This window comes from Pseudophryne corroboree, chromosome 9, assembly GCF_028390025.1.
Source record: "Pseudophryne corroboree isolate aPseCor3 chromosome 9, aPseCor3.hap2, whole genome shotgun sequence".
Classification (NCBI taxonomy): Eukaryota; Metazoa; Chordata; class Amphibia; order Anura; family Myobatrachidae; genus Pseudophryne; species Pseudophryne corroboree.
Window position 1 is genome coordinate 103,126,429 of NC_086452.1, and position 18,010 is coordinate 103,144,438.

At 45.5% G+C, this 18,010-nt stretch overlaps 1 protein-coding gene across 4 annotated transcripts in view; it reads right to left on the minus strand.

Moving 5' to 3' along the window:
- The window catches only part of ASTN1 (astrotactin 1), a 689,393-nt gene extending 674,051 nt beyond the window's left edge, over nucleotides 1-15,342 (minus strand). For 2 of the 4 annotated variants that reach the window (XM_063939711.1, XM_063939710.1), the window contains exon 1: nucleotides 14,188-15,342. In XM_063939711.1, the coding sequence (XP_063795781.1) occupies nucleotides 14,188-14,455 (268 nt within the window). In that variant the 5' untranslated portion in view covers nucleotides 14,456-15,342. The remainder of the gene's footprint in view (nucleotides 1-14,187) is intronic. The other 2 variants (XM_063939709.1, XM_063939708.1) reach the window with 2 other exon arrangements.
- Between the last annotated feature and the right edge of the window lie 2,668 nt (nucleotides 15,343-18,010).

Genomic DNA, 18,010 nt, shown 5'->3' on the forward strand with positions numbered 1-18,010 from the left:
CCCCATCCATGGCAAAAGTATTCTACTTTGGCTATAAACCATCAATGATTTTGATTCATTGATGGTTGATGGCCATCCAGCTACACACTACATATTGGGTTTTCAAAAGATAGTAACAATTGGTGTGGGCTGATGCCTTGAAGCATAAGATCTGTTGCTGTTTTGACCTGTTTCTGTTTGTTAGCAGAGGGCTTACTGTAAGTTGGCCCAGGGGCTGAAATGCTTAAAAATAGAGATTTGCTCTCTCGGGCAAGTGTGAGATTTCACCATTGAAGAGGACAAAAGGGTTACTGCAGTATAATGGATTTTAAAAACTTTTTACTGCTCTTTGCGCAACCTTTTGTGGCCAGTCTTATTTTTAACCGACAACAAACTGTTTTCATGTTATTAGTTTGTAAGACGAAAACAATTGTATGTCACTGCTTGGTACAGAATATATATGTTGCAAGGCGTGGGAACATAAAGTATAAATACAACATGCACTACAGGTGCTATATTTTTATACCTAGTGAGCAGAAAAGTAACACCCAATTTTCGCCTCTGGAAATACGTATTTTACAACAGAAATGATGTTACATGCCATATCAGCATACTGAGAAAGAAATCTAAAGACCCATACACACTGGGCGATTTGGAGCTGTAAGCAGGTCACTTTTGCTGTTTTGAGCTGTTTTCAGCTCAAAACCGCCCAGTGTATATGCCCCGGCGATGAGCGGTGAGTGCTGATGCGTACTCCCGCTGCAACGCTGGCGGCCGCCGTTCATCTGCTGGTATTACCAGTAGATGAACGGCGGGGTGAACGGCTTTCCATAGCGTCCTGCTATGGAAAGCCGCTCACCCCCGCTGACATCGCTGGGCAGGGGGGAAAAGCTCTCAGTGTGTATGCACTGAGCGATTTTCAGCCCAGCGATGTCAGCCATCATCGCTGTGCATACACGCTGGGCAAAGACACCCAGTGTGCATGCACCTTAAGTTTAGGCTCTAATATTTTAGTGTACAAACCTTCACTGTGGATTTACATGACTAATAATAGCAATGGTTGTTATAAATGGACAAGATGACGTTTTGTATTTTCTATACCAAAATGTTATTGCTAATTTTAACAAAACTGAAGTAAAACTAAAGTGCTCCTGCCATGTAGTTGTGAAAAAGATTAATTACCATAAATGATGCAGCCTAAAAAAAATAGCCTAATTGCAGTGTACAGTCAGCAGAATAACATACCATAAAAAATCAGCTATAAAATCGGGCCACTTAGTCTCTGTGCCATAAATGCCTTAGGGGGTTATTTATCACAGCTTGGAGAGAGTTAAAATTGTAAGAGGCAAAGTCCCAACCAATCAGCTTCTGCCATTTATCAAACACAGCCTATAAAATGTAAGTAGAAAATGATTTGCTAGTACAGTGATGGTTCGGGGGTGTGTGTGTGTGTGGGGGGGGTAATAGGTATTGTGGCACATTGGTCCTGTGCCCCTCCCCCCCTCCCCTGTGATGAGAATGCCCCCCCCCTCCCCCTGTCGTTTCTGTCTTTAAAAAAAAAAGAGAGTAGCATCAGCACAATGCTGCCAATTGTCGCTGCCTGGCAAGAGGGGAACCTGACAGCTACCATGCTCTAGGCCCCAGCAGCTTGCTGGAGCCTCGACTACGTCACTTCTGCACCCGTGACTGCCTACTTCATTATTATCATTATTTTTAACAACAGTTTCTTATATAGCGCAGCAAATTCCATTGTGCTTTACAATTGGAAATAACAATAATATAACAAAACTGGGTAATAACAAACAGTCATAGAGGTAGGAAGGCCTTGCTCGCAAGCTTACAATCTATAGGGAAATAGGCATGGATACACAAGGATCAGTGGCGTGCGGTGAGGTCGGTGGCTGGGGAGGCACAAGCAGCCCCCCCCTCCATAGAGTGGGGTAAAAAAAAAAAAGTGTAGCTTCCCCCCCCACATTCGTGAAACCAGCACCGGGCAGAACCAGCCCGGGGGGGGGGGGGTAATGCCATAGCAGGGGAGACACTCGGTATGGGGTCCCCCTGCCATAACAATAATCTGCCCCCCCCCCCAAACCAGTCAGCCCAGGGCTGGAATTCCTCGGAAGTGGGGACCCCAAAAAATTAAAATGGGGTCCCTCTCCCGAGCAACAACCAGCACTGGGCTGATAGCCCAGTGCTATGCCCTGCACCCCTGGTGGCGGTGGGTGCGGGGTTCATTGTTAATATTGTTCTTGACAGGTGCCCTACAGGTCCCAGCAAGCCTGCCCCAGCATGCCGGCACTTGGAGAACCACAAGTGCCAGCATGCCCGGACATAAATGGCCCACTGGCACCTGTGGTCCACCTGTAAAGAACAGTAATATTGTTCTTTACAGGTGGCCAACAGGTCCCAGCAAGCCTGCCCCAGCATGCTGGCATATGGAAAACCACAAGTGCCAGCATGCCCGGACATAAATGGCCTACTGGCACCTGTTCTCCACCTGTAAAGAAAATATTAAAATAAAAACACCAGTCTCTTTAAAAAAAAAATAGTTTATTTGACAGGGTCTTCACCTGGGGGGCGGCGGCTGCTAAGCTCTTTTGCATAGCCGCCGCCCATCCAGGACTTCCGACGTCTTCTGCCTTCAGGAGCTCTTCTCCGCTCCTCCTCCGCCGTCGGACTGAAAGCCGCTCCCTCGCGCTGACTTATATAAGTCAGCCGGAGGGGGCGGGGCGATGACGCGGTAAGCCGTGATTGGCTTGCGGCGGCCATCTTAAATTTAAAAAATGACGCTATGGCGCCATTTTTGAAATTGGTACCGCTCCGCTGCCCAAACTCTGCACCGCCGCCCGCGCCCGGCCGCCTGCAACTCTGTCGCCCGCACCTCCCCCACCTATTGCCGCCAGCACCTCCGCCGACACCCGCACCTCCGCCGACACCCGCACCTTTGCCGCGCCCACAACAGTGATTGACAGCGGATCCAGTGACGGATCCGCTGGCCAATCACTGTGGCCTGACTGACATGGGACGTGCTTTCATAGGTTGAAAGCATGTCCCTGTGTGAAAGCGGCACCACTAATGGTGCCGCTTTCCCATGTTATTTCAATGGGCTTTTAATGCCCATTGCTAGGACCCGCCCGTGCCCGCCCCCCGCTCTCCATACCTTTCCCTATCTGACAGGGAGGCACCACAATCGGTGCCTCCCAACCCCATTTTACACACTAGTAATGATTAGGATAATATAAAGCAGATACTCATGACACAGAATATGTGTCATAAGTATCTTCTTTATAATATTTTAATCATTAATGACAGGGGAGGCACTGCCTCCCCTGACTGCGCGTCCCTGACAAGGATAGGTGCTATCTATTGCATAGCTGTCCACCAGCTTGAAAAGGTTCTTGGTGTGCTGTATGATATGGTCATACAGCAAGGATGAACCGGAGTCGGGAGGAAGGGAAAGTAAAGAATGAGGATATGTGTGGACTGTGCAGAGTGGATGCAATTTGATAGGAAGGTTTATGAAAGTTATGTGGGCGGTTCTGAAATTTGATACGCTTGCCTGAAGAGGTGAGTTTTCAGGGAACGCTTGAAGGTTTGGAGACTAGAGGAGAGTCTCATTGTATGTGGTAGAGCATTCCACAGAGTGGGTGCAGCCCAATGAAAGTCCTGCAATCGTGAGTGGGAGCGAGTAATGAGTGTGGATTAAAGACGCAGATCCTGTGAAGAGCGAAGAGGTCGGGCTGGGAGATATTTTGAGATAAGCGAAGTGATGTACTTTGGTGTAGTTTGGTTAATGGCCTTGTGTGTGAGTAAAAGTGTTTTATATTGAATACGGTAGAATATAGGTAACCAATGGAGGGACTGACAGAGTGGATCTGCAGACGATAAACGTCTAGCGAGGAAGATTAGCCTCGCAGCTTCATTCAGAATGGATTGTAATGGTGAGAGTCTCATTTTGGGAAGACCAGTTAGGAGACTATTGAAATCATCAATGCAGGAGATAATGAGAGCATGGATTAGAGTTTTAGCAGTGTCTTGTGTAAGGTATAGTCGTATTTTGGATATGTTTTTTAGATGCATTTAACATGATTTTGAGACAGATTGAATGTGGGGAACAAAGGATATATCAGAGTCAAGGATGACAACTAGGCAGCGAGCTTGTGAGGTAGGGTAGATTATTGAGTTTTCAACAGTGATAGAGATATCAGGTTGGTACCTACTATTGGCCAGTGGAAGTATAATTAACTCTGTCTTTGAAATATTAAGTTTGAGGTGGCGAGATGTCATCCAAGATGAAATGGCAGATAGGCATTCAGTGACACGGCCCAGTACAGATAGGGACAAATCAGGGGAGGATAGGTAGATTTGAGTATCATCTGCGTACAGATGATACTGAAATCCCAAAGAGCTGATTAGTTTACAAAGAGATGAGGTATAGATAGAGAAAAGCAGAGGACCCAAGACTGAGCCTTGCTGTACTCCCAACTGAAAGAGGTAGCAAAGAGGAGGTAGATTCAGAGAAGTAAACACTGAAAGAGTGATTAGATAAATAGGATAGGAACCAAGAAAGGGCTGTGTCTTTAAGACCTAGGGATTGTAGTGTTTGTATGAGAAGAGAGTGGTCATCAGTGTCAAAGGCAGCAGATAGATCTAGAATAATAGTGAGTAATGGCCTTTAGACTTTGTAGTGACCAAATCATTAACCACTTTGGTCAGTGCTGTCTCTGTGGAGTGTTGGGAACGGAAGCCTGACTGAAGTGGGTCCAATAAATTGTGTGAGTTAAGAAAGTGTGTGAGTCAAGTGTGTGAGTGTAGGCAAGTCTCTCAAGTAGCTTAGAGAGACAAGGGAGCTGAGAGATAGGGCGGTAGTTGGAGAGAGAGGTAGGGTCAGAATTTAGTTTTTTCAAAATGGGAGTAATCACTGCATGCTTGAAGAGTGAAGGAAAAATACCAGTAGAGAGAGAGAGATTACAGATGTTAGTTAAGGTAGGGATGAACACCAGAGACAGAGCTTTACTTATTTGTGAGGGTAAAAGATCAAGAGGAGAGGTAGTAGAGAAGCAGGATGAGAAGAGTGATGATGCTTCATCTTCATTTGTGGGATCAAATGAAAAGAGAGTGCCAGAGGGTTCAGGTAAATAACTGAGCAGGTCACTGGCTGCCGAAGAGCATACCATTTCATCTCGGATCTTATCAATCATCTCCTTGAAGTAGGAAGCAAGATATTGTGCATTGATAGTGGCTGGTGGGGTAGGTGAGGGAGGATTCAGAAGTGATTTAAATGTATTAAAGAGTTGTTTGGGATTAGAGGCTTGAGCAGCGATAAGAGTTTGGAAATATTTTTGTTTGGCAGTGTCCAGGGCATTTCTAAAAGAGTGGTAGACAGTATTATATGTGAGGAAGTCACTTGAAATACAAGATTTACGCCACTGATGTTCAAGTTTACGTGTGAGTATTTGTAGTTGTCTTGTTAATTTAGAGTGCCATGGTTTACATCTAGGCCTACATGGAGTGTGATGGGTAGCTGGAGCCACTTCATCAAGGGCTAGTTCTAGTGTCTCGTTCAGATGTGATACAGTCATCTCAGGAGAGGTGAATGCAGAAATAGATGAAAGCAGTTGTTGGAGTGTGGTGGAAAGTTCTTAAAGATTAATTGTGTTAATATTTCTGTGGGTTTGAGGATGATTGGAGAACTTCAGTAACACAGTTTGAATTAACGGAGGAGAGCATGCAGGTGATAAGGTTGTGATCTGAGAGGGGGAAAGGAGTGTTAGTGAGTTCAGAAATGGAGCATAGTCTGGTGAATACTAGATCAAGGCAGTCTCCTCCCAATGAGTAGAGGAGTGAGTCCATTGGGAGAGGCCGAGAGAGGAGGTTAGAGAGAGTAGTTTGGAGGCATGAGCAGTAGATTTTGGACAATCAGTAGCAATATTGAAATCACCCATGATGATGGTGATGTCAGAGGATAGGAAGTGAGGGAGCCAGGCAGAAAAAACTTCCAGAAATTGTTTGAGATGCCCAGGTGGGTGATAGATAACTGCAACACACAGAGAGAAAGGAGAGTAAACATTGATGGAATGTACTTCAAATGATGTAAATGTGAGTGATGGAACCTGTAATAGAACAGTGGGGTATATTTACTAAGGTCCCGATTTTGACCGAGATGCCGTTTTTTCTTCAAAGTGTCATCTCGGTAATTTACTAAGCAAAAATCACGGCAGTGATGAGGGCATTCGTAATATTTTGGAAGTCCTCGGAAAAAAACACGAATCAATACACCATCGGTCAAATACGCCTGCAATTTGGTAGAAATCGGGAATTTACTAAAAAGTGCAAAACACAAACACTGCCGACAATAGCCAAACACTGCCGTGATGAAATACAAATCGTGAAAAAGTGCTAAAAAAAAACAGACCTGCTTTTTTATCCCGTGTTTGTATAGGCATGCACGGATCCATGAGATCCGTGCATGTTTTTCAGTGGGAAGGGGTGGGAAATGTTTTCATTTTCCCCCCAAAAAATGCGTGGGGTCCCCCTCCTAAACCAAACCAGCCTCGGGCTCTTTGACCCGGCCCTGGTTGCAAAAATATGGGGAAAAAATTGACAGGGGTTCCCCCATATTTAAACAACCAGCACCGGGCTCTGCGCCTGGTCCTGGTTCCAAAAATACGGGGGACAAAAAGCGTAGGGGTCCCCCGTATTTTTTAAACCAGCACCGGGCTCCACTAGCTGGACAGATAATGCAACAGCCGGGGGTCACTTTTATACAGTGCCTTGCGGCCGCGGCATCAAATATCCAACTAGTCACCCCTGGCCGGGGTACCCTGGGGGAGTGGGGACCCCTTCAATCAAGGGGTCCCCCCCCCAGCCACCCAAGGGCCAGGGGTGAAGCCCGAGGCTGTCCCCCCCATCCAATGGGCTGCGGATGGGGTGCTGATAGCCTTTGTTGAAAGTTATGAATATTGTTTTTAGTCGCAGTACTACAAGTCCCAGCAAGCCTCCCCCACAATCTGGTACTTGGAGAACCACAAGTGCCAGCATGCGGCGGAAAACCGGGCCCGCTGGTACCTGTAGTACTACTACTAAAAAAATAAACCAATAAAGACATTACACACACACCTTGAAAGTATAACTTTAATGCATACATACACACCACCATATACACATACTTACCTTATGTTCACACGAGGGTCGGTCCTCTTCTTCATGTAGAATCCATGGTGTACCTGTTGAAAAAATCCTACTCACAAAATCCAGTGTAGAGGGCTCCTCGGGTAATCCATTTGTAATCCACGTACTTGTAAAAATAAAAAAACGGACACCCGACCTCGCACTGAAAGGGGCCCCTTGTTTTCACATGGGACCCCTTTTCCCGAATGCCAGAAACCCCCTCTGACTGATGTCTAAGTGGGTTTCTTCAGCCAATCAGGGAGCGCCACGTTGTGGCACCCTCCTGATCGGCTGTGTGCTCCTGTACTGTCTGACAGGCGGCACACGGCAGTGTTTCAATGTAGCGCCTATGCGCTCCATTGTAACCAATGGTGGGAACTTTGTGGTCAGCGGTGAGGTTACTTTCGGTCAACCGCTGACCACAAAGTTCCCACCATTGGTTACAATGGAGCGCATACGCGCTACATTGTAACACTGCCGTGTGCCGCCTGTCAGACAGTACAGGAGCACACAGCCGATCAGGAGGGTGCCACAATGTGGCGCTCCCTGATTGGCTGAAGAAACCCACTTAGACATCAGTCAGAGGGGGTTTCTGGCATTTGGGGAAAGGGGTCCCATGTGAAAACATGGGGCCCCTTTCAGTGCGAGGTCGGGTGTTCCGTTTTTTTATTTTTACAAGTACGTGGATTACAAATGGATTACCCGAGGAGCCCTCTACACTGGATTTGGTAAGTTGAATTTTTTCAACAGGTACACCATGGATTCTACATGGAGAAGAGGACCGACCCTCGTGTGAACATAAGGTAAGTATGTGTATATGGTGGTGTGTATGTATGCATTAAAGTTATACTTTCAAGGTGTGTGTGTAATGTCTTTATTGGGGTATTTTTTTAGTAGTAGTACTACAGGTACCAGCGGGCCCGGTTTTCTGCCGCATGCTGGTACTTGTGGTTCTCCAAGTACCAGCTTGTGGGGGAGGCTTGCTGGGACTTGTAGTACTGCTACTAAAAACTATATTCATTACTTTCAACAAAGGCTATCAGCCCCCCATCCGCAGCCCACTGGATGGGGGGGACAGCCTCAGGCTTCACCCCTGGCCCTTGGGTGGCTGGGGGGGGGACCCCTTGATTGAAGGGGTCCCCACTCCCCCAGGGTACCCCGGCCAGGGGTGACTAGTTGGATATTTGATGCCACGGCCGCAAGGCACTGTATAAAAGTGACCCCCGGCTGTGGCATTATCTGTCCAGCTAGTGGAGCCCGGTGCTGGTTTAAAAAATACGGGGGACCCCAACGCTTTTTGTCCCCCATATTTTTGGAACCAGGACCAGGCGCAGAGCCCGGTGCCGGTTGCTTAAATATGGGGGAACCCCTGTCAATTTTCCCCCCATATTTTTGCAACCAGGACCGGCTCAAAGAGCCCGAGGCTGGTTTGGCTTAGGAGGGGGGACCCCACGCATTTTTTTTTTAAAGTTTAAATATATTTTTTTTTTTTTACAAGGTGCACAATGAAGCCCAGCACGGATCTCTCAGATCCGGCCGAGATTCATACAAGTCACTCACGTAAAACACTGCCTAAAAAAACGAATGACATCGACATCGGAAAAACCGAAAATGCAGAATACGGCAGCTTAGTAAATTAGTCGTAATCAATTCAAAAAGTTGCATATTTACACTTTCGATGTCATTCGTGATTGAACTTTGACCTCAAATGGGAAAATACGATTCTTAGTAAATTTACCACAGTGTATGCAAAAGATTGGGAAAGGCCTGGAGGTGTGTGTAAAGTGGAGACCACCATGTGCCAGTGCTGCAGGGAAGGCTGTGTCTGATTGTGTGAGTCAGGTTTCTGTTATAGCCAGCAGATTGAAGTTGTTAGATATGAAGAGGTCATGAATGGATGTTAATTTGTTACAAACAGAGCGTGCATTCCATAAGGCACATTTTATAGATCTGGAGGGTGATGGAAGACATGTGATGTTTATGAGGTTAGCTGGATTTCTATGTTGCTGTGGTTCAGGTGAATGTGAGCGATGCAAGTGGTTGGGTCCTGGATTTGGTGAAATGTCACCAGCTATCAGAAGCAGAAGAGAGAGATAAATGTGGGTGTCAGAGGCTTGTGAAAGTTTTTTATGGTGAGAGGTTGTAGAAGTTATTGTCAGTGAGTATAGGGAAGTAAAAAGCGCATGAGTGTTAACAAGAGGGGAGTGAATAACTGCGGGGGCAACATGTACAGAGGGGTGAGTTGCTGGGAGACTGAATGATACAATGGCCTTTATGAGTATTCCATGAAGAGCAATGGCGAATTTCAATTTGTGGTACATAGTTCGTTTAGGATTAAACCAGAGTTATCTAGGCTGAGAGTGTATGGTTTCACTTGTTCGAGTTAAAAGTTCAGGTGCCTATTTACTGGTGTTGTTCCCATGTATGTTAACTGAGCATGGCAGAACAAAATTACAAACAGTTACAGTATGTATAGTTACATGCAAATCACAATGTAACTGGTTTTATACACAACTGGTTACATTCTGTCCTTAAAGGTCATGAGGATTATAGTTGGAAAGATTTATATATATATATATATATATATATATATACTTATAATACGCCCACTTCTTGTAGGAAATGGAAATGCCAGCCATACCTGCATACAGCAAGAATGGGACCCAGAGCAGCCACACAGGAAAATAATTACAGTCAATCACTCCTGTCCGTCTGTCACCCTGTGTATGCACCACTGTCACCCTGTGCATGCGCCCCTCTCTCACCCTGTGTGTATGCCCCACAGTCACCCTGAGTAGGCCCCTTTGTCACGGTGTGTAAGTGCCACTGTCACCCTGACATATTCCCAGCCCTCATAGACATTATTTCAATTATCTGTTATGGGAAAAAGTTTCTATGGGGGACATGTACTAAGCAGTGATAAAAGTGGAGAAGTTAGCCAGTGGAGAAGTTGCCCATGGCAACCAATCAGCATTGACGTAACATTTATAATTTGCATACTATAAGAGTATACAGAGCAGCTGATTGGTTGCCATGGGCAACTTCTCCACTGGCTCACTTCTCCACTTTTATCACTGCTTAGTACATGTCCCCCTATGACACTATTGTCATGTGATTACTTAAAGCCAGTGTAGTGAAAGTTGGTAGCTTGATGGTGTCAGGATGTTTCTCAGGAGCACACTGAGCGTGCTCCTGCCAGTAAAGCCGGGTAAAACTAGATGAAATATAGGCCGTTCAAACGTACATCAGATATATCGCAAGCCTGTTGGCAGGTGTGTACCCCTAATATCTGTAAAGATATATCTGCGCATCTGGCTGTGTCTATGACTTGCTGCACAGGGCCGACGTCACAGCTGGGCAGGCAAATTCAAATGCCAGCCCAGTTGGATGAGAGGACCGACACATCGGTGGTCATTCCGAGTTGTTCGCTCGTTGGCGATTTTCGCTATGCCGCGATTTGTTGCTAAATGCGCATGCGCATGTTACGCAGAGCGCATGCACTAAGTTATTTTACAAAAAACTTAGTAGATTTGCTGGTGTTCATGCAACGCTTTTCAGTCGCACTGCTGATCGGTGAATGATTGACAGGAAAGGGGCGTTTCTGGGTGGTAACTGAGCGTTTTCCGGGAGTGTGCTAAAAACGCAGGCGTGTCAGGGAAAAACGCGGGAGTGTCTGGAGAAACGGGGGAGTGGCTGGCCGAACGCAGGGCGTGTTTGTGACGTCAAACCAGGAACTAAACGGTCTGAGCTGGATCTAGGAGTAGGTCTGGAGCTACTCAGAAACTGCAAGAAAATATTTAGTAGCAGTTCTGCTAATCTTTCGTTCGCTATTCTGCTAAGCTAAGATACACTCCCAGAGGGCTGTGGCCTAGCGTTTGCAATGCTGCTAAAAGCAGCTAGCGAGCAAACAACTCGGAATGAGAGCCATCGAGCGGCTGGTTGGTGTGTATACTTTTCTGAATTAGCCACTCTGTCAGAGCAATGGCAGGTCCACAGACATGTCTGTCTGGTGTATACCCAACCTTACATGGCTGCTAACATTTGCAGAAAGGAAGTATAGTACTGTATACTGAACTAAGTAACTAACTAACTAACTAACTAACTAACTAACATCATAAGTGTAAGCAAATGTTTAGTTACTGTGTTTTGTCTATTTATATAATTGTTACATGTACGATCATATCTTACAAAGAGACATGGCTGAGCATAAAATGAAGGTACCCTTAAAAGTTTATTCCACTTAGATCTAGATGACAGGTGCACAGTTGGCTGTCCATTTTTTGCTAGAGGCCAGTAAATAAAAATTTGATTCATAAAGGAAAGTAGCTTGTCATTTTCACATGTATTATCCCACCATAATAATAATTCAGATTTGAGACCATGATTGTAACTAGGGGTGTGTAAGCGTTTACGTTGCCCAGTGCGCAGGGCCACGGGGACAGTGCCCAACCGCACAGGCATTTGGGTTGCAGGGTGCCTGCTGCAGAGCTATCCAAATCTGGGCGCGCACACCTGCAGCCTGTACCTGTAAGAATACTCTCGGCAGTCCTGTACTTCCTGGTGGGATTGGTGGCCCTGCCCCCTTGATGTGACATCATGACATCACCTGTGTGTGTGTGTGTGTGTGTGTGTGTGTGTGTGTGTGTGTGTGTGTGTGTGTGTGTGTGTGGGTGGGCAGCATAAAAGCAGAAAATCCCTCTGCTCCAGCACTGTGTGTGTGACATATTGGTGGTCATTCCGAGTTGATCGCAGGCAGCAACTTTTTGCTGCTGCTTCTGCGATCAACTAGCACACGCCTATGGGGGAGTGTATTTTAGCTGAGCAGGGCTGCGATCGCTTGTGCAGCCCTGCTAAGCTAAAAAAAATTCAAGCAGAAGTAGACCAGACCTGGACATACTTACTTTGTGCGACGATCTCTGCGATGCTGGAGCCGACTTTGACGTCAGACATCCGCCCTCCGTTCTGCTGGACACGCCTGCATTTTCCTTACCACTCCCCAAAAACGGTCTCCAACGCTCCGGATCCGCCCTCGAATGCCTTCTTCTTGTCAATCTTCTTTGCGGTCGGCTCTGCGACCGCTTCCATCATAGGTCGCTACGAAACCCGGCAACCCCTGTTGCCGGGCAACGTCACGCACGCGCATTGCGGCCACCGCGCATGTGCATTCCGGACCCATTCGCACCGCAGCGATAAACCGATGCGTGCGAACGGGTCGGAATGACCCCTACTGACAGTTCCTACTTCCTAGCAAACTATGGCTCTCAGTTGAAATTTTGACTCCCTGTAGTGCCCATAAATAAATTTAAACTCTTTAAAACTATTTCTTTCCTATGATTACTCTACCCGCTAGAAGAACAAGTTAATATTCAAATATATTTAGTTTCCAGTAGACTCCTAAAACTTTCAAGTAATGTCTGTAAAAGATATAGATATCTTTTATGTAAGGTAAATTGTATTTTAGATTTAGTACTACCATAAAAGTTTATCCAAGTTCAGGCAACTTTAATATATTGGATTGAATATGACCTCTTGCAGCTTTTACAACATTCATGTTTTTTTTTTTTCTTCTGGGATTTTCTCCAAAGGATTTATTTGATCTAAATAAAGTTATTTAAATCTGCTGCCCTTGAATTTGACACATACTATAATTGCTATGTGGAGGCAGATGTGTCTACTGTATAGACCAGATCTGATCTGTGTCTTATCAAAGGGCATAACGTAATCTCTGACTTTCATAAGATTGTACATAAGCTATTAAAGTTATCTGAAAATGGAAACCCACTTTATTACGAACTCCTGAATCTTTGACCAGTCCACCTACACAGATCAAAATCCCCAACAAGTAGTTTTTTTAAGTATCAAAAGAGTAATCTGTCCTATCTGACACACAACAAAAGAGTTTTTTGTTCTCAAAAGATGCAAAAGTATATACTGCACACGTGACAAAAACAAAGTGATAAGTTTGTATCAAACAAATGTATAAATCTAAACAAACATAATTATAAGTTAGTTAAAAGGCAAAATTTATAGCACCTACAAAGGTAAGAAAATAAAGTTAAGTTTCAATCAGTTTGCACTCTTCTCAGACCAACATCCCCCTCTTAATTGTTATCCATTAGGTGACAATAGGAACACATCTGTTACAAAGGTACCTAAAGTTAAATTTTGAATGATAGTAAGTGAAGTTCTATGTCACCCCACCATGAATGAATGAAGGAATGAGACATTTGGTCCAATCCAAAGTGACCTGAGTTACTAATTGATCCTCATTGATCAAATGAAATGCATTAGTAGCTTGTGTGACAGTGAATTGCTTGATCAGAAGATCTTCCATATAACCTCTAGCCTGTCACTGCTGAGCTGGCAGAGGATAGTTCTTGGGCTAAGAAGATCAGATGGACATTTAAAGTTGACATTTCTCTCTCTCTTAACTGTTGGACCAAGTTCTCGCATCAATCGTCTCAATTTACCAATCCTGCCTGTAACAAATCAGATTGATCTGAGGACTTTCGATGCGCCTGTCTTCTTTGAAGTGTCAGGATGCACATGCACAGATCTAGCAACTCACTACACAATGTATGTCTATGGTGTTGCTAAAATTGCTTTAATTAACCACTTGCATAACAACAAGAGAGATGCAGGGAGCAGAGACTCTTTGGAGAGTTGACACATACAGTAGATACTTTAGGACATGTCATTAAATTCTTAGGATCTGCAAATTATTATTATAATTAGCATTTACTTATATTGCACCGGCATATTCCATTACACTTTACAAAACAGTAATAGAACAATAATAAACAAAACTGGGTAATAATGGGCAGCTGTAAGAAGGCCCTGCTTGCAAATTTACAATCTATAGCTTAAACACAATGATAATGTATATACAGTATGAATAATTTTTGCATCCTGCAGGGCCTTGCAAAGTACAGTGCCTACAAACAACAGTGTATGATGAACGATGCCCTGCAACACAGCTTCATGTGAGTTACTGGAGTTTGTCATGTGCTAGGGGGACAGAATGCAGGTTACACTCACCCAGTACAAAGTAAGGCAGCTCAGTGTTCTCCAGGTCATCAGCTACTGCGATCTCCCCTGGGAAGTCATTCCGGACGGAGAACAGGAGCTTGGGCTCAGAGGCGGACGGGCTGTGCATGATGCTGAGGTCGTTCTCCCGGAGGAAGGGGAGAGCTGAGACTGTGATGCTCTTCATCTTACACTCAAGCTCCCTGGAAGAATCCTCCTCTCCTCCACTTCTGGATATGAGAAGGGAACCGGCTAGCAGTACCCACAAAGCAGGAGCCATCTTTAGTCTTCCAACACTTCCCCTTGTCTGTGGATCCTAGCTGCAGACACACACAGAATTAATAGTATGTGGCCACACAGATGTATCACAAGCAGTGCACACTTCGCTAACACCGGCTACTGCAAATGGGCGCAAAGGTCAACTGACGCAGCAGCAGAGGTTAGAAGTGTGCACAAAGACGCACAGACAGTCCATGCACGCACGCCTCTTCATCCACTCTTACTGCTACTTTGCAGATGTGCAGGCACTTCACTTCCTACCTGGCAGGCAGCAGTCATCCGGGTGACACTCAGTGTACACAGACACCACTTGCCATTTCCCTTTCTGACAGCAAGTGCAACTGCAAACCCATCTAGTGATTCATCCTTCCTTTGAAGTACACAAACGCATGCTATATTCCCACAGAGGGCATATATAATCCTTCACTGCAGGCACAAACACACAGACACATGCATCCCTCCTACCTGACAGCTTGTGTAACCCTTCACTGCAGAAATCCCCCTCAGTACACACGCTTGTCCAAAATATTCTCCCTTTCTATGGGCAACACCACCACTTGTCCTCTTTAGAAGGTTTGATAAATCTCCACCTTTAACTCCTGTCTGCACCTACAATAACAGCACAGAGGCACATCCTAAGTAACATCTGCCTATCACCTCTGCCCATCTGCCTTCCTTGATATTTCTTCCCTCCTCTGTCTCCCTTGTACGTCCCCTCCCTCCCTGTGCTTTTCTTCCTAGCTTCCCGACTCTTCTGCACTCGGATGGAGGAAGAAAGCCATTTTTTCCCAGGGCACAGCAACAAGAAGCGACTCAGTGCAATGAGGACCCTGAGCCTGGCTGTGATTTCTTTTGTCTGTAGGCAGTGGGGATTGGAGGGAGATGAAAGAAGGATGAGATAGAAGAGAGGTGGAAGGAGGAGATGGATGTGAGAGGGAGGGATGAATGGAGCGTGCTTGGAGTGACTATACATGCAGCATAATCCTGCCTCTTGCAAGGGATGCTGAATTCTAAGTACCAAACCAGAGGCAATGGGAAATGAATTCCAAATACACACCTTGGCTACTGATGTTTAACGTGGCTTAATGTTACCATGAGAAGCAACTTTATAGGTTATCCCACAAAACTTGTATCTTAACTCACACTACAATATTACCTGTCATTGAGTCACTGCTGCCACAATATAGCTGTACTGTGTGTAGTTATTGTATTATAAAGTGGTACGACAAAGGTCACAAAGTGTCATTTAATTGAATAATGTTTCTTTTTGCAAACAAAGGCAGGAACATTAGAAGATTTCTTTAGAATTCTAATCTTCATGATTGCATTTGCAAATTGATCCCTACTTGCCCAAACTTTAGTGATTAATGAATTTATGCTGGAGGATCAGGCTAATCACAGTGCTTGGAATATAAAGAAACCAATTAACAAGCATCAATAAATGTCAAATGACTATCATCTTATAATAGAAATTGACAGCCCCTAAATACTAAGGAGCTTATTTATTAACATTATTTTTACTAAAATATTGTGAAAAAGGGTGTTTTCAAACCTGAATGTATTAAATGGCCTGAATGTATTAAATGGCATTTGGAACCTGAATGTATTAAATGGCATTTGGAACAGTTTTCATGAAAAACTGCTCCAAACCCTTTAATTCACTTTTTTTTTAGTAAGCCACATCGCATTCCCCATACTTATAATGGGAAATACCATCTGGCCAGATTTACTAAAAAAAAAATGTGAAAAAATACCGCAGTGTGCCCTATGATAATCTCGCCAGCTCAGGTTGGCGATTCACATGGCAGCACTGCGATAAGCACCCTTTTGCCCAGCTTTCTCTGCCCCTGGCAAAGAAAGCTGAGTGGTGACCAGGCTCCAGAGATCAGCTATGTGTGTCCGATGGACACACAAGCTGATCACAGTGTAAAAATAAAAAAGTAAAAAAAACCAAAAACCCATACTCAACTATCCAGGGAGCCGGTGTCCGCTGCTCCGGTGAGCGCTGCCGGGCGCCGAGTCCCCCATATGCTGCAAAGTGACCCCGGTGCAGTAAAGTGATGCTGCAAAACGGCAGTGCACTTTACAGCATCGGGGGTCACATCGCAGGAAACGGACCCAGCGCCTGGTAGCCTCCTGATGCAGCATGGACCAGCGCCCTGGACAGCTGAGTATATTATCCTACTGGGGGAAGTCCGCGGCACACGGGGCTAGTCGCAATGGGGGGGGGGGTTGGGCGGGCAGCGGTGGTAGCAGAGATGTCGGCAGGTGCGGCGCATGCTCAGCAGGACATCTGGGGATTTTTTACGAAAAATACCCCGATGATCTGTGAAGAGGCATCGCAGCGACAGAGCGTTCATGCATGCAATAATTGATACATCCTTGCCATGTAATCAATTATCACAGTGCGAGTTTGTGCAATTTTATCACCTATCATTCACATCCTGGATGCGGATGGTGATAAAAAGGGCCCCTAAGTCTTCCTGGATAAGGGAAATCTGTGGATGCTGTCTGTAATGCTGGGTACACACTGATAGATATATCTGCAGATCAATGGATCTGCAGATGTATCTATAGGCGGATCGGGCAGTGTGTTGTGCATACACACTGCCCGAACCATTGTGACTGGCGTCACAAACTGGGCGGGCATTTACATGCACCCACCCAGTTGAGCCGTTAATCACCAGCAGCCTCTGCAGCATGTGTACGGGTGGTCGGCTGACTGCCCATACTCACACACATGATGCACCATTATATCTGTAGATATTTTTGTGTCTGCAGCAGGGCCAACGCGATATGTATGTGAACGACGGCGCTCACAGACATATAACTGGTACACACTGGCTGACGAGCCAGCGATATATCGATTGTTCAATAGAACGCAGCGATATATTGGCCCATGTGTACCCAGCTTAACTCATACTCACCTACTTTTATGGTCTCTGCAGGACACTTCGGGGGCAGGGCTTGGCTGTTTTGTAGCTAACCTCCGCTCCTGCCACTGCAAAATGCTGAGATTCGTGGGTCCATGGGGTGGGGATGGGGCTAAGTGATTCACATTTGCGTCATTTAGCCCCGCCCCCTCTATATGTGGAAAAAGTTCCCAGTTATAATCTCCTCATCCTGCCCGCTTCACTAGGAAGATGTGGAAGATTTGGCAACTCTTCCACAGATGAGGTGTACTGCCCCAAAAAATCACGAGTTGGCAAGTATGCTGCAACTGTGACTATTAGTAACCCAGACTACTGTACAGTTAAAATAAAAATGGTATCTTACTCTGTAACTCAGCAGTTCCCAAATGTATTTTAATTGTGGCTCCATAGATTATCAGCATTATTTTCGGGTGTGGATAGTTGGTCGACAGTGACTAGGTTGACACATAAATAGGTCGACAAGGTCATTCGGTCGACGTGGATAAGGTCGACGTGGAAAAAGGTCGACATGTTTTTTGTGTTGTTTTCTTCGTAAAGTGACCGGGAACCCCAATTAGTGCACCGCGTCCCCTCGCACGGCTCGCTTCGCTTGCCATGCTTCGGGCAAGGAGCCTCGCTGCGCT